The sequence below is a fragment of the Macaca fascicularis genome, chromosome 4 (assembly GCF_037993035.2).
Source record: "Macaca fascicularis isolate 582-1 chromosome 4, T2T-MFA8v1.1".
In the NCBI taxonomy this organism is placed as follows: Eukaryota; Metazoa; Chordata; class Mammalia; order Primates; family Cercopithecidae; genus Macaca; species Macaca fascicularis.
In genome coordinates, this window is record NC_088378.1 from 115620871 (window position 1) to 115645597 (window position 24727).

At 35.0% G+C, this 24727-nt stretch overlaps 1 protein-coding gene across 5 annotated transcripts in view; it reads left to right on the plus strand.

Moving 5' to 3' along the window:
• Positions 1-24727, plus strand: part of COL21A1 (collagen type XXI alpha 1 chain) — a 200229-nt gene that overhangs the window by 149302 nt on the left and 26200 nt on the right. For 3 of the 5 annotated variants that reach the window (XM_065543895.1, XM_065543894.2, XM_065543896.2), the window contains one exon: positions 6688-6741. In XM_065543895.1, the coding sequence (XP_065399967.1) occupies positions 6688-6741 (54 nt within the window). Of the gene's footprint in view, positions 1-1476; positions 1656-6687; positions 6742-15324; positions 15455-24727 lie in introns of those variants that run through there. The other 2 variants (XM_045391079.2, XM_045391080.2) reach the window with 2 other exon arrangements.

The following is a 24727-nucleotide window of genomic DNA, read 5'->3' on the forward strand; positions in this document are numbered from 1 at the left end:
CTAGTCTGCTTTTAATTTCTTTGGGATTTAGGGAAATTTATATTTTTATTTTAGTGGTCTTTATACTACATTTACTATTCCTTGTAAATATCCATTTCAGAATTCTGTTATTCTCCCTTTACATACCTTGAGCATCAACTCTTTGTTGTGTTAAATTTAAATTATACCTTATTATCTATGTGGAAATTAATGAATTTATTCTATTTTCTCCTTTTCCTTATGCTTTTCTTCTTGTTTAATTATATTATTTCTACCTTATCAGATTATATAATATTTATAAAATACTCTTTACATTTTACCTTTGTTTCAGATCTGCAATTAAATATACTCGGTGTTTGTCACCAGCACCTTTACCAGTATTCCACAGTCACATTTGGGTTTAATAAAGGTTTTCCTCCTTTGGAAGGACTTGTGAATACAGTACTCTGAATTCTTGATATTTTAGTATGTTTTTCTACACTTTTATTATTTGAATGACAGCTTGCCTAACTATAAAACCCTTGTCTCACTGTTCTTCACTGTTTTTTTTTTTTTCTGAATTTCTTAGAAATACTGCTTACACTGCCAACATGTATGTTGCTGATGTCAATCTAATTGTCTTGCCTTTGTGACTCTTTTTCATATGAAGATGAGAGTTTAAAACAATTTTGCATTTAAAGTCTAATAGCATATGTTTCAGAATTTAAAATCCCAGTTACTCCAAAAAACTTTAGAAAGGAAGATGCAGGGTTTTTTTTTTTTTTTTTTTTTTCTTTTCTGGAATGTTCTTTTGAATTATAGTTTTAAATATAAATTATGTTATTTATTTATTTATTTTTTTTGGTTTATAGCTCAAGGACTCCAATTATAGATATGTTGAACTTTATTTGTCTTCTATCATTTCTGATCCTTTTAATGTGTTTGAAAAGTCTATTTTTATTGGCTATGCTTGTTTTCTCCTCATTGTCGTTTATAATTTTAAGTTAAATCTATTCTCCCTGGGTTTCTAGTAATTTAATCATTGGTCTCATCTGAGATGATTTTGTCTTTTTGATTCCTGAGTAAATTCTGATTTCATGTATTCCTTTTATATATCATCTGTCTGAATTTTTTAACTAATAAAAATACTTGTATAATGTTTGTTAATCCAGGTTACAGCATTTTGTTTCAGTTTTCTTTATGTTTATTTTTGTGTGAGGAAAATATGAAAAGTTTTTATTATGTTTTTCTTTTTATTCTTTTTTTTTTTTTGGACGCTATCTGACAATTCTTTTCAAATTTGAAATATCCTGCATGTATTTTGACCTGCAATAATAAGCAGGGTTGTACATGTTTGGGTAGCTTGCTGGACTTCTTAGTTGCAGATTGTCTCTTCTTTTATATATAATGAAGTTAGAAGTTTCTTTAGCTAATGAGATTACTGGGTAGGACTTGGTGTGTTTACTGCTGGGGATGTGGAGGAGTGAGAAACATAATGTGTTGATTTTAGATTCTTGTGGCACATCCACGGGAAGATGTTGAGTAAGCAGTTATACACAGAGAAGAAGCTCCATCTTATTTAGAGAAGGAGAAAGAATGGGATATAGAACAGAGTTATAAGGAATTATCTTAGATTGAATGAAAGACCCCTGTTTACTGTAATAAAATGAAAGAGGAATGGATGGGTGCAAATGCAGGTAAGTGTGTTGGTTTGGTGGCAGAATGTTTGTATCCCATTTTTTCTTAGAATGTTGGGACAAGGAGAAAAAAGCGTTTGTTGTTTGGAGGATATTTTATATAGCAGAAACTTTCTATATACATGAAAAATGTGGTAGAGAGGAGATACAGGAAATATAGAAGTTGCATTGAAGTCCAGTTGAAGCTGGAAGTTATAATCTGTATGATTACTATAGTATTTTTCCTCCATGGCCATACTTAGAACATAAGCATAGGCTGAGGCTGTTTTCAGTTTGGTTTACTCAGCATTGGAATTTGCATAAGCCAGTATGGTGGATGCAGAGTGAGGTAAAGGGGAAGAATTTTAGTTAGAAAGTGGTTGAAATAATTAAATGTAGCATTTAAGCTGGATATGCAAAGAACCAAAGACAGAAAAGGACAAATTATAACAAAAGGCGTAACTCATTGGATATTTTCCAAGAGCTTGGCTCTTTTTACAGTACTGTACATGCATTTTCTCATTAATCTCATAAATCATTATGAGTTGTAAGTGGAAAAAATTTACCCTTTCACAGATGAAGAAACAAAGAACTAGAGTAATGTCCAAGGTGACATAGCCATAACTTAACAACCAATGAAAATTCTGCTCACCAACTGGTTAGAAATCATGTTATACCCAAATATTCTCTCGTAGTTATAGAAAATAATGATGAAACTGTTGAACCTACTGCTTTTAATAATATCTATCTATCTATATCTATCTATCTATCTATTGTTTTTCTTTTTGAGATGGAGTCTCGCTCTGTCACCCAGGCTGGAGTGCAGTGGCACGATCTCGGATCAGTGCAAGCTCCACCTCCTGGGTTCAAGCCATTCTCCTGTTTCAGCCTCCCAAGCAGCTGGGACTACAGGTGCCCGCCACCATGCCCGGCTAACTTTTTGTATTTTTTGTAGAGACGGGGTTTCACCTTTTTAGTCAGGATGCTCTTGATCTCCTGACCTTGTGATCCACCTGTCTCAGCCTCCCAAAGTGCTGGGATTACGGGCATGAGCCACCGTGCCCGGCCTTTTAATGATATCTTAACTAGAATAAAGAAGGATTGGCTTTACATTTAAAAATACTCATTTTGCAAAAATTATAATGACAAACTATAGCAATTCAAGTATGAAAATAATATAGCCAAAAATACATCATGAATAAAGGATTGTTAAAACCGCAACTTTTTGGTGGCAGTGGATCTCCCTTTCTGTGCCAAGAGTTGCATAAGGCATTTTCACAAGGCTCTTGTTTTCTTAAAAAACAAAATATATGAAGTTTGGAGTATTAATGTCATTTTATGCATAACATCAGGTTCAAAGAGATGAAGGGATTTAGTTAAACATGCACAGCTAGTTCCATGGTAGAGTGAGGGTTCTGGGTCTAGTTTGTATGCTCACTGCTGTGCATGATACCTTCCAAATGTTTGTCTACTCGGTCAGCCAGGAGAAGCTTCCTCAGCCTTGCATCTTCAGTACATCCGCAGGCATGCTAGAGATTTGTTTACAAACGAAGAATAAACTATGCCATAAGATCAAAGTCAAAATAAAGTGTTTCCTTAACAAAGCAAGGATCTTCCTTAAAATTAAACTATATTTTCATGATCAGTAAACCATACCTTCCACTTGATTTTGAAGATTGCTATAAGCAAACTAAATTACTTTCCATCCTTTTATTTTTTGTGGGTCACAGCATGAAAGGAAATACACATGGAGTGCAAGTTTCACATGCCTGGTTTTAGTTAAATTTCCTTTTTTAAAATAACTGTTTTGTTGTGGAATAAATCATTTTTGACGTTAGCTGCAGAAATTAGATGGAGGAATAATGTTAAGCATGACATTTTCTCAATTATGTTATATCAAGAAGGGAGTTAATAACAGAATAGAAAAACAATAAATTGGAGATGGGGCTGTGTTTTATACTTTTTCAAATGCCAAACAAACTGGTCTGCACCGGGTTATCCAGGTTGTAAAAGTAATCAAGTGATCAGGTTAAGTTCTGGTAACAATACTAAAGTTCACAAGCTGGTTGTGTCTTGCATTTGATTATTTCGAGGAAATGCCAAGTAGAAATTATCCTTTCATTTCTTGATGAAACATTATTAAAATCCATTATTTAAAAATGAAGAGAGTGTTCTTAGGTAAAGATGACTGGCCATTATCTTGTAATAACTAACTGCATAATTGTCCAACAGTAAATGCTAGAGCTTTATCCACAAATGCTGTTCTCTTTTCCTTTATCCCCTTGAAACTGAACATTGAAGAATAAGTAGTCTGTTCCTCCTTCCTTGATATACCCCAATGATTGTAAAGAAGGGTACCTGTAGTTTTATATTATGTTTGGCACTAGTCTAAGTATTGTAGGTGATTTAAAAAACTCATATAAGTTATGTTTTCTACCTTTAAAAGAATGCTTAAGTCAAACAAATAACACATATAAACAAGACACCTGCTAAACAACTTAGCATAATAAAATTCAGTACTAAGTGAAAAGCTATACAATGCTATAGAAGTTCATAGAAGAGAGGGATTCATAAATGCAGAAAGAGTCTGTAAGTCTATTTTGAGATCTGGGCTAGAGTAATGTTTCTCAAAGTGTTGTCCTAAGACTAGCGGTCTCAGCACCTTCTGTAAACTTATTAGAAATGCAGTTTTCAGGGGTTTGCCCCAGACCTACCATATCAGGAACTCTGGGTTGGGACCCACAATCTGCAGTTTAACAAACCTTCCAGGTGATTCAGATGAAGCTAAATTTTGAGAATCACTGCTATAGATAATAAAGAATGTGATATTTTATTCAGTTAATATGTTAAGTGTCTAATATAAAGTAGGAAGAACACAGTCAGTTAAATCTTCAAATAATTGTGGAACTTCATTATTGATGAACTTTGCTGATGGCTACTTATGTTTTTTAAACTCCTAGTAATTAAAATAAAATGATATTAGGTCATTAGACAGGTAGAAAAAAGTAGAGATTTTATAAATCAAAGTAGTCATGATTTTATAAATCAAAGTAGTCATCTAATCATGTATTTTACCATTACTTTTAATGGCAAAAACTGCAATTACTTTTACACCAACCTAATAATTTCAAATTAATTGTTTCTACTATTTGGCAACTGCCTTACCCTCTTTATTTTATATACAGAAGATATAAACTACAGATTGTTTTATAAGTCACATATGACAGTACCTGGAAGTAGGAGAAGTTAAATGATCTAATGACTTACAGCAGTGCGGGTTCTCAAATGGCTGCATTAGAATCACCTGGAAAAATTATTAACACAGACTGCTGACCCCCACCCAGAGATTCTGGCTTAGTATGCTGCAGTATGGCCTGAAATTTTACATTCTGAAGAAGTTGCCATGTTAAATGAAGAAGTTGATCTTGCCTGGTCTGAGGACCATATTTGAGAACTACTAATATGAGAGATTCCTTCTGACTATTGATACAAGTATTGAGTTCAGATAAAAATATTGCATTGTTTCTCCATAGTATTAGGATCCAACATATCCTTGTCTTGAATTTTTTAGGCTTTTTAAACTGTAGCTTTCAAACTAAGTAGATCCAACATTTTTTCCTCCAATATTTTTATATGCTTTTCTGTAGAACTACTGGATTAGCAATAACTTCTCTCCCTCTAATTTGGCTAATTTTTAGGAAAGCATTAATCTTTGCTCCTTTTATCCTCAATTGTCATCTAGTGTTTGTAAATAAAACTGTTATAGATGAAATATTTGGCTTTAGTCGGCATTTCACAGTCTAATAAAATGCAGGAATTCACACAAGTGGGAGAATTGTTGTTTAGATAATGTAATATGGTTGAATTTTTTCTAAGTGCTGATTATGTTTGCCAAATTTTAGAGGCTCTTCTGTGCTTTATTTTCTATAATTTTGGGAAATTTATTAGAATATGAAATTATGGATGACAGTGTTGTAAGATGCTTCAGTGCATTGCATTCTGAGACTCTTTCTCCCTTAAACTTATTTCAACTCAGGTATTTGAGACATTTACAGGAAAAAATGCTTTTGTTTTACTTCCTATCTTGCTTTCATCTAGGATAAAATGTTCTTTCTGGTATGAATCAAGTGTGGTAAATTGCTTGCAGAGAACTTTGCTTGTTGTGATGTAGCATTTTGCTGGACAGAAACAAACGCATGGCTCATAATGACTGTTAGATTTCAAAAAGTCTGGGGTGTGTACATGTGTGTATATGTGTCAACAGGCTCTTCCTTGCTATCCTTTATTTTGTTCGGACAGTTTAATAGTTGTACTAATCTGCAGATATTATACATTTTAGGATTATTTTCCGCTAATATTTATTGTTTTAGTAGATAAAGTGTCAGATACATTTGTATTCACTAGCAATTGATTCATTTGGGAAAAAAAGTTAGCTTCCAAAAGGTAGATGTAAAATAAGATGCTTAACTTGAACATAGTAATGTAAAGATATATATAACTAAAAACAATTATAATTTTAACAGCTACCTAAAATATGCATTTTAGATGTTTATTTTAAATAGGTGTATACTAACGTGCCAGATAATTTCAACTAATAACCTATAAATAGCTCCATTCCTAATGCAAGTTTTGTTTTTACTTTAAAATGTAACTCTTTGAAGGCAAGGTCAAATTAGGTCCAACAAAATGATCAGTTTTAAAGTAAAAATGAAAAAGTGAATATGAATAGGACTGATATAGAATATTGGTCACATTTACCTCGGAGATAAGATGGTCTATTCTCATAAGAATGACTATACGGTACCACAGTTATTTTATAACTTAACTCAATTATCTGCCATTATGTACACATTTTTGTTGTTTATATAGTCACTTTATGAATTTCTGAAAAAGTTATTTGATGTTGGGAAAAGTTAATATCAATAGTCCAGAAGTAATTTTAATTTGTCTATTTGTATCTAATGTTCTTTAATATGTAATGTTATATGTTGTTATTTTGGTAAGCAGACCTCAAAACTGAATTCTCTATTTCTTTTTATCAAATCATTAAAAGGGAGAAGCAGGATCCCCTGGAGCTCCAGGGCAGGATGGAACACGGGGAGAGCCTGTGAGTACCTTCTCATTTCAGTTCTAAAAGATGAAGTTCTTTTCCTGTTTTGAAATCCTTTCGGTTATTTAAATTCTTCTCTCAGATGCCCTATTATTTGTTCAGTGACTTCCAGATTTTAGATGTTGTAGAAGCTCCTTGTGAAACACCATAAAATATTGAAATGTTGAATCCTCTTTTAGAAACCAGGAAGAATTTTGCAAACAGGGTGAGTCACAAACCACAAGCACTCATGCCCAAACAAATGCATGGTTAACACAAACATCATGGTCTGTTGCTGAGCCTTTAGTCAATGTCACTTTACCACTCATCTATTGTTTCATAGTATGGTCTTTGGGATCTTGTGTTCAATAAAAATCAGGGGTAGAGAAACATGACTAAGAAAGTACTGAATCTGAAATCTAGATATCTACATTTTTAGCAAGTGTCCCAGGTGATTCTGAACTTCAGGTGAGTTTTAAAAATATAGTTTGCCCCCACGTTTTATTCCTACAGCTCATGGCCAACATTTAAATACCAGCAGATCTTATTTTATTCATCAAAGGTACCTACCCTCAAGAAATTTGAAATTTGCTTTGTGGGGAGCTAGGTTAAGAAGTGAAGTAATAGTTGAGATGTATTTTTTATCACATTTAGCACAAAGTGTTCAGTTGAGATTTCAGAATTTAAATAGTGTACGTAAGAGGGAGAGAGGTACCACCAAAGCTTCTTAAATAGGGTAGAGGGATTAAACTGCTCTTAAAGTTACTTAATAAAATTTTCATTGAATTTCATCTTGTGTATGATTATGTACTGGGGCAAGTTCTATATAATGCTATTGCCTTCCAGAAGCTTATAATTTAATTTGGAAGACTGAAAAAATTGATGCAAATAATTACCAACTGTTTATAGTATGGGCCAAATATGAATCTGATATGGAGTCAGAAAGCCAGGGTTTGGAGATGATTACTGCTACATTTCATCAGTGTGAGCTTGGAGAAGTCACCTCAAATCCCTGAATATCTTTCTCTAAGTATGAATAGTGCAGATGCTTATAATGCTTACTACATAGGGTTGTTGTGAAGCTTACGTAGGAAATTTTTAAAAATTGTAAGAACATTGCACAAATGCATGGGGCTATTCTAAGTGCTGGAAGAGTATAGGAAGGTAATCCTGTTATTGAGGTGCTTGAAAAAATTTTTACCAAGGGTTTGGGCCAGGTTTTGTTCATGAAAGGATGACTGGGAATTAAAGGAAGATGGGAGAGAGAGAACTCATCTGAATGAAGACACATATGTGAGATGGTTAAAAGTGTGCCCAGGAAATAATGAAATGATCTTAATAAGTTCCTGAATCTGCACAGAATGGTCTCTCTTGGGTGTTAGAAAGTAAAGGTTGAAACTTGGCTAGGGCCATGAAATGGAGAGCCTTGACTGCAAGCTTGAAAAGTAAACCTTACTCATTTGTCATTGAACTTTTGTGAGAAAAAAAGATAACATAGTAAAAAGAACGGTTTTAGAGGCAGTGTATGAACTTCTGGTGTGTGTGGAATGATTGGAAAGGAGAAGAAACTGGAAACAGGGCACTAGTTAGCAGGCTGTTTTGACAGACCAGGCATGAAGTAGAAGGCCTCGACTAGGGCATTAATAAGCATGGAGCGAGTTCAATAGGGTAGCATCAGCTCAACATATCTGAGCCATAATTGATGCTATTTAAGAAAAATTGTGAGCATTGGTAACTGGATGTAAGACTTAGTGTGATTATTTGTTTATGGTATTGTTTCAGAGTATAAAGTGTATGTGTGTGTGGGTGTGTGTGTATGAGGGAGAGAGAATAAGAAACACAAAGAGAGGTGAGAGAAAGAAAGGTGAATGGGTAGAAGAGAAGGAAAAAGAGGAAGAGGGAAATAAGAGGCAACAGACGTGAGAGCTTGGGTATAATTTAGGATGTGACTGTGTTCTAAATGTTTGTGAGTCAGTTATTTGGAATCTGTAACTCATTCTCCTGTAGAAACAATGTTAGAAAGGGCAGACTGACTGGCAGGTCTGTGTAGACCATAATTCAATGTGAGGAGCACATATTTACTTTGAACATGATGCTATTGAAATCTCTTAATAAAACCTAAAAAGAGAAAAGAAATATTAAACATAGGCTGATGTGGTGGCTCACGCCTGTAATCCCAACATTTTGGGAGGCCAAGGAGGGTGGATCACGAGGGCAGGAGATCGAGACCATCCTGGCTAACATGATGAAACCCTGTCTCTACTAAAAATAAAAAAATTTAGCCGGGCATGGTAGCACGTGCCTGTAATCCCAGCTACTCGGGAGGCTGAGGCAGGAGAATCACTTGAACCTGGGAGGTAGGGGTTGCAGTGAGCCGAGATTGAACTACTGTACTCCAGCCTGGGTGACGGAGCAAGACCCCATCTCAAAAAAAAAAGAAAAAGAAAAAGAAAAGAAATATTAAATACAAAATGAGGAGTGCTTAGAAGATGCTTTCCTTTCCCAAGGCTGCTTGTTTCTCACTTTTATCCCCGAAAAGACACTGGTTTGGGTTTGTTTTTGCCCTGCCTGCTCCCACTTTGTTCAAGACTTATTCCTGTCTAGAGTTGTTGCACTAGAATAATTTACCATTCCAGGAAGTGTGGTCCTTTAGATTTTAACCGTTTCCTTCTTTCCTCCCAATACTCCTTACATCCCTGTAACGTTTAGCTTCAGTGGTGAGGGAAACGCAGTGGCTGCCTCATGGAGGCTTACAGCCTAGTTGGGGAGATAGATGGTAAAAGGATAAACAAGCAAAAACTAAATTACCAAGTTCGAAAAGATAGACAAACAAGGTGCTGAGGCAAAGATTAATGTAAATAGGGTAGTAGAGCTTATTGAGATGAAATTTTTCCTCCTAAATCTAGTGGGTAGAAAACTGGGAGTTACTGAGTGAGACTCTCCTACTCCAGCCCAATAGACTGGAGAAGACAGGAGGGGCCCCTTTACTTCTTTTCCTCCATTCCCCTCTCTTTCTTGTTGAATGGCGAAGAGGAAGCCAAGTTTCCTATGCCAGGAAATGCACCCTGTTAGGAAAGCAATTCATAGGTTAAGTGTCTCAAATTTGCTGATGTCTGGAAACAATTCTTCTGGTCTGTATTTTCTTCCAAATAAGAACAGATAGCGTTACAAGCTATTTTTTTTTATTTTTACAATTAATGAAAATTTGGTTTTTATTATGCTCTGCAAATGGATTCTTATCATTTGTGGAAAAGCTTTGAAAATAGAAAAAAATCCATAAAGTTTATATATTTTGTGACACAAAGAAATAAACATTCTTCCATTGTGTGGGAATAATGGTTTTAAGTAGTTGTAATAAATGACTTGGCTCTACTATAAAGGGCATATTCACTTTATTCTATAATGTGGCAGCCAAGAAAATTAATGGAGCTTCAGATGGAAGGACAGAAGCTCTTGGAAAAATGCTTTAAAGCTAATTGAACACAGCTTATGTCAGTCTAATGGTGATTCATCCCTGTAAGCAGATTGATACATATGAACACTAACTCCCAGAATTAAAATTAATGGCTAGCGCTATAATTTATTAGGAAATGATTATATTGCTTCAAAGTACAAGTACATTCACCTGTCAATACTTTGAATTTGAAAGCTAGTATGTGTCAATCCTAAAAGTAATCCAATCCTAAAAGTAATTTACTTTCTAAGTGGTAAATTATACCTAATTAACTTCAATTCAGGAAACTGTAAACTCAGGTCTAACAATGGATAGATTTATTATAACTTGTTTCAACCACGAATTGCTGTGTTTAAAGATTATATTCTTTCAATTATTTATTCAACAGTATTTACTGAGCATCTACTTTGTGCCAGGCATCATACTAATTGAGGAGAATGTGAAGATTAATGAATCGTGGTCTGGCCATCAAGGAGTCAGATGAGCCAATAGATGGCAACACAGTATGAATGTTATGAATGTAGGTATGTAGGGAGCCTGAAAGGCCGTGGAAGATGTGTATAACCTTACATGAGTCTACAGGCGTTGCCAAAAGTTATGCGTTCTTTTAAAAAAAAAATTGCATGCCGGACGTGGTGGCCCATGTGTGTAATCCCAGCATTTTGGGAGGCCAAGGCAGGTGGATTACTTGAGGTCAGGAGTTTTAGACCAGCCTGGCAAACATGGTGAAATCCCACCTCTACTGAAAATACAAAAATTAGCCAGGTGTGGTGGTGGGCGCCTGTAATCCCAGCTACTCGGGAGGCTGTGGCAGGAGAATCGCTTAAACCTGGAAGGTGGAGGCTGCAGTGAGCCAAGATCATGCCACTGCACTCCAGCCTGGGTGACAGAGGGAGACTCTGTCTCAAAAGAAACAAAAACAAAAAAACCCGATATTATGAGATAGAATTCACATACAGTTTACCTATTTAAAATGTATAGGGATGCCTTCTTATAAACACAACTCTCTTGGCCAAATTCTGGATGATAAATATGAGTGGGCTCATCAAAGTTGTTTGGCCTGGCAAGGCAGGAGTATGCAGCATGCATGTTCCAAAATATAGAAGCAGAAGAAAACATATTCTGAGAAGAACTGACAGTAGTTCAGGCTGCCATGTGGTACATGAAAGGAAAGTGATAGAAACAGTAGGTAAGGTTTTAGGGATAGATAGTGGCCAAACCAGGAAGGACTTTAGATGTCTGTGCTGTTTGCACTTAATTCTGAGAGTAATGGGAGCCCTACTTCCCTACTTAAAACCTTTGACTGGAAGCAGTTAGTGAGCTCTGTCACCTCTAGTAACAACTAAAGCAAGAATGGTCAGAGTTGGGAGGAGGAGAGTGGGATGGATTTGAAATGAACTAAACAGGTACTAGCAGGGCTTGAGGATCCACTGGATGTGGGTAAGATAAGAGATGACTCTCCAAAGTCTTACTGCATGGATGGATACAGAGGAACACCAAACAGTAAGCAGGGAACAGAACACAAAGAACCAGTTTGGGCTAGTGCAAGTGATCCTAAAATATTTTTAAATGGAACGTATCGAAATAATAACAAAGGTATTTAAAGAGAAGGTCTGTATTTTGGTATAATTAGAAAATAATAGGCTTGAAAAAATAGAAATTAATAAAATTGCAATAAAAAATTGTGGGTCAGATCCAAGGAAATTTTAGATGAATTTCTTTAAATACTAGTGGTAGTAGGTTAAAAAATGCCTCCCCCTAAAAAACATCAGATCTTAACTTCTGAAACCTGTAAATGTGGTTTTATTTGGATAAAAAGGTCTGTGCAGAAATGATTAAGTTAAAGATCTTCTGATGGGGAGATCTTGGATTTTCTGGTGGGCATGAACCAGTCAGTTGAAAGTTCAGAGCAAAACTGAAGTTTCCTAGAGAAAAAAGAAATTCTTCCCATGGATTACAGTGTCAGCTCCTGCATGAGAGTTTCCAGCTTACACCTCCTAATTGTCTGTCTTATGGATTGGTGTTTGCCTAACCAGTCCCCACTCTTGCATAAACCAATATTTTGCAACAAGTCTCTGCCGTGTATATGTGTGTATACATACATTGATATATCTCAGCTGGTTCTGTTTCTCTGGTGGAACCCTGACTGATGCAGATTTTGTTTCCAGGAGTAAACTACCTAAGTACCTAAAATGTAGAGTGACTTGGGAACTGGGTAATGTTTAGAGGCTGTAAGAATTTTGAGGCACATGGTAGAAGTAGTCTATATTGCCTTGAACAGACTATTGGTAGAAAAATGAATGTTAAAGATTGATAGTGAGGGCTCAGTGAAGAAGTGGAAGTCATGTGGAGAAAGCCTTTCTCATCTCAGAAAATATGTATAGCATCATCAAGACACTGTTGCTAGATGAATGGCCATTAAAGGCACTGTTGATAAAGGAGGAAAGAGGAACATGCTATAGGAAACTGGAAGAATGGTGACACCTTGTCATAAAGTGGCAGAAAATTTAGCTAAATGATATCCTGTAGTTATGCGGAAAGTAAGACTTCTAAGTGATGAACTTGTATATTTAGCTGACAAGATTGCCAAGCAAAGTGCTAAAGATAGAGCATGATTTTTTTTTTTTTTTTTTACTGCTTATAGTAAAGTGTGAGGAGAAAAAGGTATTTGAGGAAAGAACTGTTAAGCAAAAAGGAACCAGCATTTGATGATTTGGGAAATATCCTGCTTATACAGATTGCAAAAGATGTTAAAATTAGCAGCTTCACTGTTACACATGCATGCTGGAAACAAGGTTAAGGTTGTGGCTAGACAAAGTTTGCTAGTGCAAAAGAGATTAGATATGGGACTCATGAATCCATTCAACCAGCCCAGTGGAAGCCACAAATAAAGATATGAGATTATCCAGGAGAAACCTGGGGAGGAGCCTCTTGTATAATTGTGTAAATCCTCGTTATATATACAGGAAACTTACAAGGTTTCGATAATGTTATATCAGCAGAAACTCTGCCAGTTTGGAACGAAAGGTACAGAGACAAGACAAAGTGAGGGAAGGCTGTTGGACACTCAAAATTTTATAGGTAGGAAGCAGGCTGATAAAACTACTCAACTTCAATTATGTACTATCTTTCAAGTAAAAAGGAATAGTGATTCCAAGGCTGGAATCGTGGGCACAGAGGCCGGAGCTTCTCACCCAGAGGGCAGGGTCCCAAGTCCAGAGGGTATTCCTAGGTCATGAAACCTGATGGAATTTTTTTCTGCTGGATTCAATATTGCAGGGGATCAGTGACTCTTTTCTTCTCTTTGAATAGGTATGTTGATAACTTATCCTTTGCCTGTCTTAACATCATAATTGGGAAATAGATAACTTGCTCTGTAGTCTACAGGTTGATAGATGGAAAGGGATTTTGTCCCAGGATGGATCACACCCATAGCTGATTTAGATAACAAGATTTGGGACTTTTGAGCGATTTATTATTTAGATAAGAATTTGAACTTCACTGTAATAAGTTGAGACTTTTGTGGACATTGGGTTGGGGTGGATGTATACTTTATGTGGGATGAATGTGAATCTTGAAGTCCAGAGGGTAGACTGTGTTAGGTTGAAAATTACCCTCCTCTGAGACATCACCTCTTAATCCCCGAAATCTGTAAATATTACCTTATTTGAAAAAAAGGTCTTCTGTACATATGAATGAGTATCTTGTCACAGGGAGATTATCTTGGTTTATCCCAGTGGATCCTAAATGTCACACTAGTGCCCTTGTAAGACAGAAGAGACAGAAGCAGAGGAAAATTTCATACAGAGAAGAGGAGGGAGTAATGAGACCATGGTGACTAAGATTGGAGTGATGTATCCACAAGCCAAAGAATGCTGGCACCCACCAAAAATTGAGAGAGGCAAGCAATGGAATCTCCCTTGAGTTTCTGGAGGACACACAGCCCTGAAAAGACTTCGCCTTCAGACTTCTGCATTCCAGAACCGTGAGGGAATAAAATTCTGTTGTGTAAACCAAGTTTGTGGTAATTTGTTACAGTAGCTATTGGAAACTAGTACACTAGACTTTTCGTTTAGTCTAATTCTTAATCATTTTATGTAATGAACCTATATAAAAATGTATGTGAGTACATATTGGTGTATGTTGCAAACTGTTGGTAGCATATGTGTTGATCAAAAATATTTGGGCTTTCAGCAAGTCAATAAACAAGTTGGTTTCAATGAGAATTTGAAAGCAAGACTCTTCAGTCAATATTTTCTGTACTATCAATTTTGTTAAATTCTCATGTATTTTTAAAAATTTAATTTGTCTAATTTCTCATTTTCCTACATTTTTCATTATTGTATTAGTAACTTTTAGCCCATATTTCTTCTCTGTATTATTGTATTGTAAATTTGAAACAATTAAATGGATGATATTTAATGTGCTATATATAATAGTTAAAAAATATATAAATATATATGCGTAAAAAAGGATCTGCATGGATACAAATCATATGGTTTAATTATGTTTCAATTACTTTGCTTATTTTTCCCCAGATGTGTTTTTGATGTCTGTTATGTTGCATTTTTCTTGCCATTATTTTATTTTCTCCCATGAGCATATATTGTTTTTGTACTATAACAAAAATTGAGGCCTAGATTTTGAGTGCTTTTTAGTGTTTTTTTCTTTTAAAAGATGCCAACTTTGCTAGACTACATTTTAGTTTTTATGCTAAGACTAAAGGACAAGATTGTTTCAAAGAATCCTTAATGTTTTGGAAATTTCTTTTCCTAACTTAATATTTTGGAATTTTCTTTTCCAAAAATCACTCTGATTTTATCTTGGACAGCTAGGTGGATGGTGAGGACAGAGCAATATGAGGGCAACAGTAGACTAAATTTACTAGTAGTTGAAAAAACAGTAACAGAAAATATTCATTTTCAATTGAATTCACTTTTAGACCCAAGTTATCATGTTGACCAGTTAGTCTTCTTTGGCCAATTCTTGCCAACCAAGTTACCTGCAGAATTGTTTCCACTGCTGCTTTGTCATAGCTATTTTTGTCCTGGTGCTCAATCCTGATGGCATGTTGTTTTTGATGTTAACGTTTTCATCAGGCAATCTAAATCATTTGCTTTCTAGTTCTCTGCTCACCGGCCAGGTCCACTGTGTACAGGGAGCCTTATGGCTCACAGTGAAAATTTGTAGGCAGGGACTGGGTTCTGCTGTGAGCTGAGATCCCTGGAGCTCCATGAAAAGGAGAAAAAGAATGCCATGTTTCCTGGATCTATGGAGGTGAGCGCATGTTTCTTAATGAAGGATGGCCTTAGCAGTTTTATTTTGGAAATGTTTGCTGTCTCATTTTTCCAGGAATAAAGACATGGAGATCACAGTAGTGTGGTTGAAACACTGGCTCATAGAGGCTTTTATTGTTTCCTTTCCTCATGCCTTTCGAATTCTTGCTTAACCACATGTTATGCTTGTCTTTATGATGTAATGTTTACTGCTGAGCCAGTCCAAGTTACCATGTACTTAAGAGACAAGTAGATCTTTTGTTTAATCATCTTTTCTGCACTGTGATTATTTGGCATATCAGTTTTATGCATGTACACAGAAGACATACATAAAATTATTGGGGAATATTAATGATGAATTGCTGTGATAATTTCCCATGTGGAATTACCAATCTACTTTGTGATGCTAGTAAAGTGGAGGTATCTTTATTTGCCCGCTTGATGGTATGTTTTTATTTAGATTGAAAAGAAAGAAGAGAAAAACCAACTAGTTCTATTATTGTTTTTACTTGGTCTGCAATCATATGGTAAGATGTTTCAGTCTTTTGTACAGGTTTGTAATACTTTTTCTCACCCCTTTTTCAGGCTCCAGGAGTGGCACATACCAAGTATGTGCCAAATAGACCAACTTTAACTTTAAACTCATATATCTGCTGTTACAAATTTCACACAGCAGTTCTTAGTGTGAAGGCAATCCACATGTAACAATTTGGATAGTACAATTTGAAAATTCAATTGTATTTATTTTTGTAATAATGTAGTTATGTATATAATTATAAAACAATATTACTGTATAAAACACTATTACAATAATATATTGTCATAGTAATTATGCTTTAAAATATGATTGAGAATAACTCTTACAATGCATTTTGAAATAGGCTTTATCTAAAATAATGTAAATGCTCAGTTTATCTATAGGATTGACTAAATTTGTAAGCAATATCTGTAGCTGTTTGGTCTTCTACAATATGACATTTGGCAATGTAGTGACTGTGAAAATATTGTGTCATTTATTTTGACCTCACAAAGCAAATGTTGGCTCATTATCTGTATAAGTTAGTTAATAAAGTCCCACCAGGTTTAATCACAGATCTGTTTTATTCTTTCCTATTATAAATGACATAAATATCATTGACATAGTAAAACTGGACTACCATCAAACAACAACATAAAGTAACATTGTTGATTTTAAATTTAGAAGCTCTGTGTCTATGGCACTGATCATTTTTTTGTGGTTTTCTAAGAAATCTTCATCTTCTTTTTTTTTTTTTTTTTTTTTTTTTTTTGATGGAGTCTCGCTCTGTTGCCAGGCTGGAGTGCAGTGGAGCGATCTCAGCTCACTGCAAGCCCTGCCTTCCGAGTTCAAGCGATTCTCCTGCCTCAGCCTTCTGAGTAGCTGGGACTCCAGGCACATGCCACCACGCCGAGCTAATTTTTGTATTTTTAGTAGCGACGGGGTTTCACTATGTTGACCAGGATGGTCTCGATCTCTTGACCTCGTAATCCGCCCTCCTCAGCCTCCCAAAGTGCTGGGATTACAGGCGTTAGCCACTGTGCCCGGCAAGAAGTCTTTTAAATTATTGTTATTGTAAGAACCACCGATAAGTATTAAAGTATTTTATTTGATTTTTTTCCCCTTTTCTATCCATCTCTTTATAATTTGAAAGAGGCTTTATTGAGCCCTGAAATTTCAAGAGGAATAAATGCTATTGCAAATATGAGATGATGTATGATTAATTCTTAGAATGGATAACATATCCTCTAAGTAAATAGAATCTCATTGTTGCTTATGTAGGCTCAGTAGTCTCACTGGTATGGGGACTGATTAAATTGATCTCTGATTTGAAGAGAATGGGTGAAAGGAAACTTACCATGTATATAGGATATCAAGTCTAGATTTTATGGGTTGATATCATGTAAACAGACTTTGACTTTAACAATATGGATTTGAACTGTATGGGTCCACTTATCTGTGCTTTTTTTCAATACATATAGTGAAAATTTTTTTGGAGAGTTTTGACAATTTTAAAAACTTGTGGATGAACCATGTCACATAGAAATATTTTTTAAAATAAAAAGTTATGCCACAAGTGCAAAAAATATATATAGATATTACTCTGTATTATTTACTATAATGAAAATTTCAAAACTTACATATACAAACATTTACAGAGCATACATAGTGCCATTTGCAGTTGAGATAAATGTAAACCAATGTAAAGATGTAATATTAAATCATAATTGCCTAAAATTAACTGTAGTGCATATTGTATTACTGTAATAATTTCATAACCACCTCCTGTTGCTATTGTGGTGAGCTCAACTGTTGCAGGTATCAGCTTAAAATGCCATGTGATGCTAATCATCTCCACGGGAGCAGTTTATCTTTCAAATAAATTGTGTATTACAGTAGAAAGTGATCTCAGCTGGGTGTGGTGGCTCATGCTGTAATCCCAGCATTTTGGGAGTTCAGGGTGGGCGGACCACTTGACCAAGCCCAGGAGTTTGACACTAGCCTGGTAGCATGGCAAAACCCCATCTCTACAAAACATACAAAAAATTAGCCAGATGTGGTGATGTGTGTGTGCCTAGTCCCAGCTACTCAGGAGGCTGAGGTGGGAGGGATCACTTGAGCCTGGGAGGTCGAGGCCCCATTGAGCAGAGATCACATCATTATACTCCAGCCTGGGTGATAGAGTGAGACTCTGTCTCAAAGAAAAAGATCTCTCGTGGTTTTGCATATTTTTCATTGTTTAGTGCAACACTGTAAACTTTGAATAACATTATGAAAAAATAGTACATAGAAAGTACCACTAGTGATTCTGGAAGTGCTCCCAAAAAGCAGAAAAAAAGTTGTGACATTTTAAGAAAAGGTCTTATTGCTTGATATGTAACCATAGATTGAGGTCTGCTGCTGCTATTGCCCACCATGTTGAGATAATACAGTGTAAGGACCATTGTAAAACAAAAAAAAGAAAAGGAAATTTGTGAAACTGTTGCTGCAGCTATGCTGGCAGGTGCAAAACCTTGCACTTTTTGCAAAATTCCTTTTTGTCTCATATTGAAAATTCAGCTTTTAGGTGAATGCAGGATCGCTATAAGAAAGGCATACTAATAGACACAAATATGGTTTTTAAAAAGCAAAATTATTTTTCCTTTTGAGATGGAGTCTCGATCTGTTTCCCAGGCTGGAGTGCAGTGGCTCAATCTCAGCTCACTGCAACCTCCGCCTCCCGGGTTCAAGCAATTCTCCTGCCTCAGCCTCCTGAGTAGCTGAGATTATAGGCATGTGCCACCATGCCTGGCTAATTTTTGTATTTTTAGTAGAGATGGGGTTTCACCATGTTGGCCAGGCTGGTCTTGAAGTCCTGACCTCAGGTGCTCCACCCACTTTGGTCTCCCAAAGTGCTAGGATTACAGGTGTGAGTCACCGTGCCCGGCCTAAAAAGCAAAATTATTCTATGACAAATTAAAGCAAAACAAAGATGAAGAATCCAAAAGCTGGAGAATTTAATGTCAGCAAAGGATGGTTTGATAATTTTAAAAACAGATTTGGCTTAAAAATTGTCAAACACAGGAGAAGCAGCTTCTGCCAACAAAGCAGCACCACAAGCATTTCCAGATGCCACTAAGAATCTCATTGAGGAGAAATGGATATCTTCCTGAACAGATTTTTAATGCAGATAGAATTGTCCTATTCTGGAAGAAAGAAATGCCACAAAAGACACATGTTAGGAAGAGAAACAAACCCCAGGATTTAAGTCAGGAAAGGATAGGCTAACTTTACTGTTTTGTACAAATGCAGTAGGGTTTATAATCAGGACTTCCTTTATCTATAGAGCTGTTAACTCCCAAGCCTTGAAGGGAAACTATAAACACCAGCTGGTAGTCTTTTGGTTGTATAGCAAGAAAGCCTGGATGAGAGAATGCTGTTTCTGGATTGGTTCCATCAATGCTTTGTCCCTGAAATCAGGAAGTACGTTGCTAGTAAGGGACTGCATTTTAAAGTTCTTTTGATATTAGACAATACCTCCAGCCACCCAGAACCCCATGAGTTCAACACTAAAGACATCTGAATGGTGTACTTGCCCCCTAAGACAATGTATCTAATTCAGCCTCTAGACTGTATCATAAGGAGGACCTTTAAAGCTCATTACACATGGTACTGTATGGAAAGGTTGTCCATGCTATGGAAGAGAACCCCAGGGGAGAGAATGTCATGAAAGTCTGGAATTACACCACTGAAAATGCTATCATTGTTGTAGAAAGAGCCACGAAGCCTGAAACATAAAATTCTACTGGAGAAAACTGTGTCCAAATGTTGTACATGATCTTATGACACAACCAATCAAGGAAATCACAAAAGAGACTGTGGATACGGCAAAACAAAACAAAAAAGGTGAAGGGACAAGGGTCCCAAGATACGGATCATGGAGAGATTCAAGAGGTGACGACACCAAATCAGAGGAATTAACAGAGGACAACTTGATGGTGATGAGTGCCTCCAAACCAGTGCTAGACTATAGGAAGAAGATGGAGAAGAAGCAGTGCCAGAAAACAAATTGACATTAGACAAGCTGGCAGAATGGTTCGGATTATTCGAGACTGCTTTTGACTTCTTTTACAGCACGGACACTTCTATGATATGGGTACTGACACTGAAGCAAATGGTGGAAGAAGGATTGGTGCCTTATAGAAACGTTTTTAGATAAACGAAAAGCAAAAAGCCAGGCAGAAATTACAGTGTGCTTCCACAAAATTACACCCAGCGTGCCGGCCTTTCCTGCTTCCCTGTTACCTCTTCCACACCTGTCTCTGTCACCCCCGAGACAGCAAGACCAACCCCTCCTCTTCTTCCTCCTCAGCCTACTTAACATGAAGATGATAAGGGTGAAGACCTTTATGACGATCCACTTCCACTTAATGAATAGTAGATACATTTTCTCTTCCGTATTATCTTAATAACATTTGCTTTTCTCTAGTTTATTTATTGTAATAATATAGTATAAAATACATATAACATGCAAAATATGTGTTAATTGACTGTTATGTTATTAGTAATGCTTTCAGCCAAAACTAGGCTATTAGTAGTTACATTTTGGGGGAGTCAAAATTTAACCGTGGATTTTCAACTGTGCAACGGTTTGGCACCACTCACCCCTGTGTAGTTCAAGGGTCAACTGTATATAAAAATTGTGTGGTGGGTTAAAACTCCTAAAATCCATTAAAGATAAGCAAATGTAATTGTGACAGGCAGAGTGTTAAGATTTTGTTCAAGGGTTATAGATTGGTGGAAAAATAATCTATATGTAATGGTTTTTAAGCAGAGAGGCATAAAATGGATTATTTTAAAATTTAATTGGTAATCAAATTTAAAACCCCTGATTGATCCAAGCTTAACACCTATAATACAGATAGTTTTCAAGAGTCTCATTTATATATAAATAATTTAAATATTTTTATATGTAATATATAGTAGACTATATAAGTGAGACTATGTAAATTGAAGTCTTGAAAATTATCTGTATTATGAATATAAATATATATACAAATGATACTCTCTTGAAAATGATCTGTACATTTCTCTTTTGAAAAACTATATAAAGAACACTATTTCTCAAGCTCTGATTCACAGAGTACCTCAAAATTACCAGAAATGCCTATTAAAATTCAGTTTTCTGGGGGCCATTCTGCTCCTAATGAATCAAAATTTGGGGTCAAAGCCCAGGAAACTACATTTTTAGTGGCAACTGCATGTGAGTCTGATGTAAAATTTAATAACTACTGATATTATATCAGTTCAAGGGTCAACTGTATATAAAAACTGATACACTTTGAGACAGGTAGATCAAAAAGAGGACTATGAACGTGGTAGGAAGACAGAAGTTACCTACTGGAGGAGAACAATTAGTTTTAATGATACTGGTACAAGAAAGTAATTCTGACATTTTAATATTTTTTAGACCACACATGCTTTAATATGTATTTCTCTGGTTAAATAAGCTTTTATGTTGTCATAAATGATAATATGAAATTATGTTTCCAAATGGGTTCGGTTTCCTTTGCTTATTTAAAATATTTTGTGTTTTATTTATTGACAAAAATAACAAAAACAAATCTATTTTGTAAAGCAAAAACACATCTATATGCAATTGAAGAGGACTAAACTTGCGTATATGAAAGAGAGGTAAATCCTCACAAAGATAGAAATTAGATAATTTAAATTTATGAGTTTTATTATACCTTGAATTTTAATGAAATTTTTTGGTTATTAATTTTTCCAGATTTAAGAAATTGTATGTAATAGTCAAAAATAACAATCTAAAGTTATAAACCTGATATATTATCATTTTTTGTTTTAGAAAAGTTCTATGACTGTGGGAAAATGGGGGAAATGCTGCCTGGGAAAGCCCATTTTGCCAAATGTCGAATTCCTAGCTCTTCTGTGAAAGAAAGCGCTCTTTAAACACAGCATTATCCTTCCCTGAGCAACATGAATGCCTGTGTCCAACACAGTGTACTGAGCAATATGTGAAAATTATCTGCAAGAATAACTTCCCAAGGCAAGAAAACTTAGCAAATGCATTACACAGGAAGGTCACAGCAGGGAGGTGTGTTAAGATCCCCCCAGCATTGATTTCTGAGTCTGCAACATAATTCTTTCCGGTTGTTCTAGTTCTCTTACCAAATGATAGCCACAACCTTTAATATCTTTACTTTTTTATTTTGAAAGACCAATGTTTGACAGTAATTTATTGAATGATTTAAATGTGAGGAAAAAACGTCTTAGACATGTTTTGAGAATTTTTTAAGATAAGAAATTTGTATGGGCCAACTTTTCATTTGTTTGTTATTATGCATTGTATATTTGATTACATTTTTTTAGTTGTATCTAATCCTTTTATTCATTATTTATCACTTCTTATATATATTTATTTACTTAGTTTATCTTAAGTACTCAAAAAGTATAGAAGTTGTGTTGTAAATTTGAGTATGCTTTCACTTACCCAAATTCCATTCCCATTCCCAGCAGTAACAGTTGTTACTCATTTAATGAGACTATGTCTGGTTTTTTTCTTTGCAAATACAAATACATAAGAGCCTACACAATTTTTTTAAACAACAAATTGGATCCACTGAAACTTTTATTTAACTTTATAATATGAACATTTACCATATAAGATTATAAGACAGAATATAAAATCTATCTCATTTCATTTATAGCATAGCTATAAATCAATCTAATCTCTCTTATTAATGTTATATATATATATGTATTTTTCTGCCTACTTAGGCAATATTTTTCCTGCGGGATATATCCCTATAAGTGTGACTACTGGTTTAAAATATAGACTATGGTTTATTCCTGAATTTAAGTAGAAATGTCTAGTGTTTCACCAAGTTTGATGTTTAAAATGGGTTTCTGATTGATTCAGACTTTGGTTTCAAATATTAGTTCTATTCCTAGATTATTGGGAGTTTTCACAAATATTGCATGATAAATTTTTAATAATGAATTTTTGATATATTTTGAGATGTTTTTGTGTGTTTTTCTTCTAAAGAAGAAAATGTGGGAATGTCATTAGTATAGTATATTATACAGATATATTTCTTTATATTAGACATTTCTTGCGTGCTGAGACAAACCCTACTTAGCCATGCTCTACTTTTGTTCTGACACACTGCTATATTTATCTTAGTAGCCTTATAGTAAGTCCATTTGCATTTATTTTAACAAATTACATCAGCTTGTAGATTTCTTTTTTAGGTATTATTATTGACAATATTAGTGGCTTCATAATTTGAATTTAGATGATCATCCTTTTAATGCCTTGGAGGAATTTAAATTACATAGAAACTATCTGGTCCTTAGATATTAAATAATATTTCTGTGGTAGACAAAATATGACAACTCCCTCCTCTCCCCGAAGATAGCCATATTTGAATCCCTGGAAACTGATACTTTCCACAGCAAAAGGATTTTGCATATGTGATTAAAGTTAATGACCTTGAGATGGAAATTTTATTCCAGATTATCTAAGGAGGCCCAATGTAATCATGATAATTGAAAGTGGAAAAATACAGAACAGGAATGGGGCAAAAAGATGTGACTAGAGAAGGAACTGACCCATTTGAAGATAGAGAAAATGAATGATAGGTTCCTTAGGGCTGTAAACCAAGGAATGTAGTCACCCCTGGAAGCTGGAAATGGACCTCAGTTTACAGCCAGTAAGAAAATGGCTACCTTGGTCCTACAGCTGCAAGAAACGGAATTCTCCCATTAACCTAAATGCACAGGAAGCAGATTCTTCCCGAGAGACTCCAGAAAGGAGTGCAGCATTGATGACTCTTGGAATTTAGCCCTGTGAGACCCATGCTGGACTTCTGACCCACAGAACTGTTAAGATAATAAATTCATGTTGTTTTAATGCATTAAATGTGTAGTAATTGGTTATGGATCAATAGAAAACAAATTTAAATTTTTTACTTTAATCAATGCTTATTTGTCTATCAATTTTTTGATTATTTTTATAAGAAAATGAGATTTACATTATATAAACATAAAATTTACAATGGGCTGTATTATGCAATAACTAGTATAGAGATTTAGATGGAATAGCATATATATTTCAAAAATATGAGGTTATAAATAAGAGATATAGAAGATATTAGATTAGATACAATTTTAAATACCTAGTTATTTTTATCATATAAATTAACTAAGTTTAAAAATTCACTTATTAGTGTGTTTTCTTTATCAAACTAATTTCATTTTTTATTTGGTGGGGATGGTTAATGGTGCTTTAAAATATTTTGGTATGATTACCTCTATTATATATAAAATTTCAAAAAAATAGTAAAATTTTCAAGTTTCTCTTGAAAAGATTTAACTTCTATTTTAACTTCAATTCAGCACCAAGTTAAAGTTTTTAAAGTTAAATGGGGTCTTTGAAAAATTCACTTTTAGTTTTTTCCTTAATGAGAAATTGACTATAATTTGTTTTGAGTTATGTAGTAACAAAAAAAATATGTACCCGAAAAATGTGGTAGGTACTTTTCAGGCTTTCAGAGGATCAGAGCCCATTTTAGAACAACTCTAGTATTGTTTTGTAACTTTCTCTTTCAAAATGGAATTGATTTTAAGTTTTACATATGTCTATACATACGTGCTTGTTTGTTTGTTTTTTAACACATCCATGTATTTCATATGCATTTCACTTAACTGATATAAAGGGGCAGGTGGTTTTTCTGGACCTGTTGGGCTCTGGTG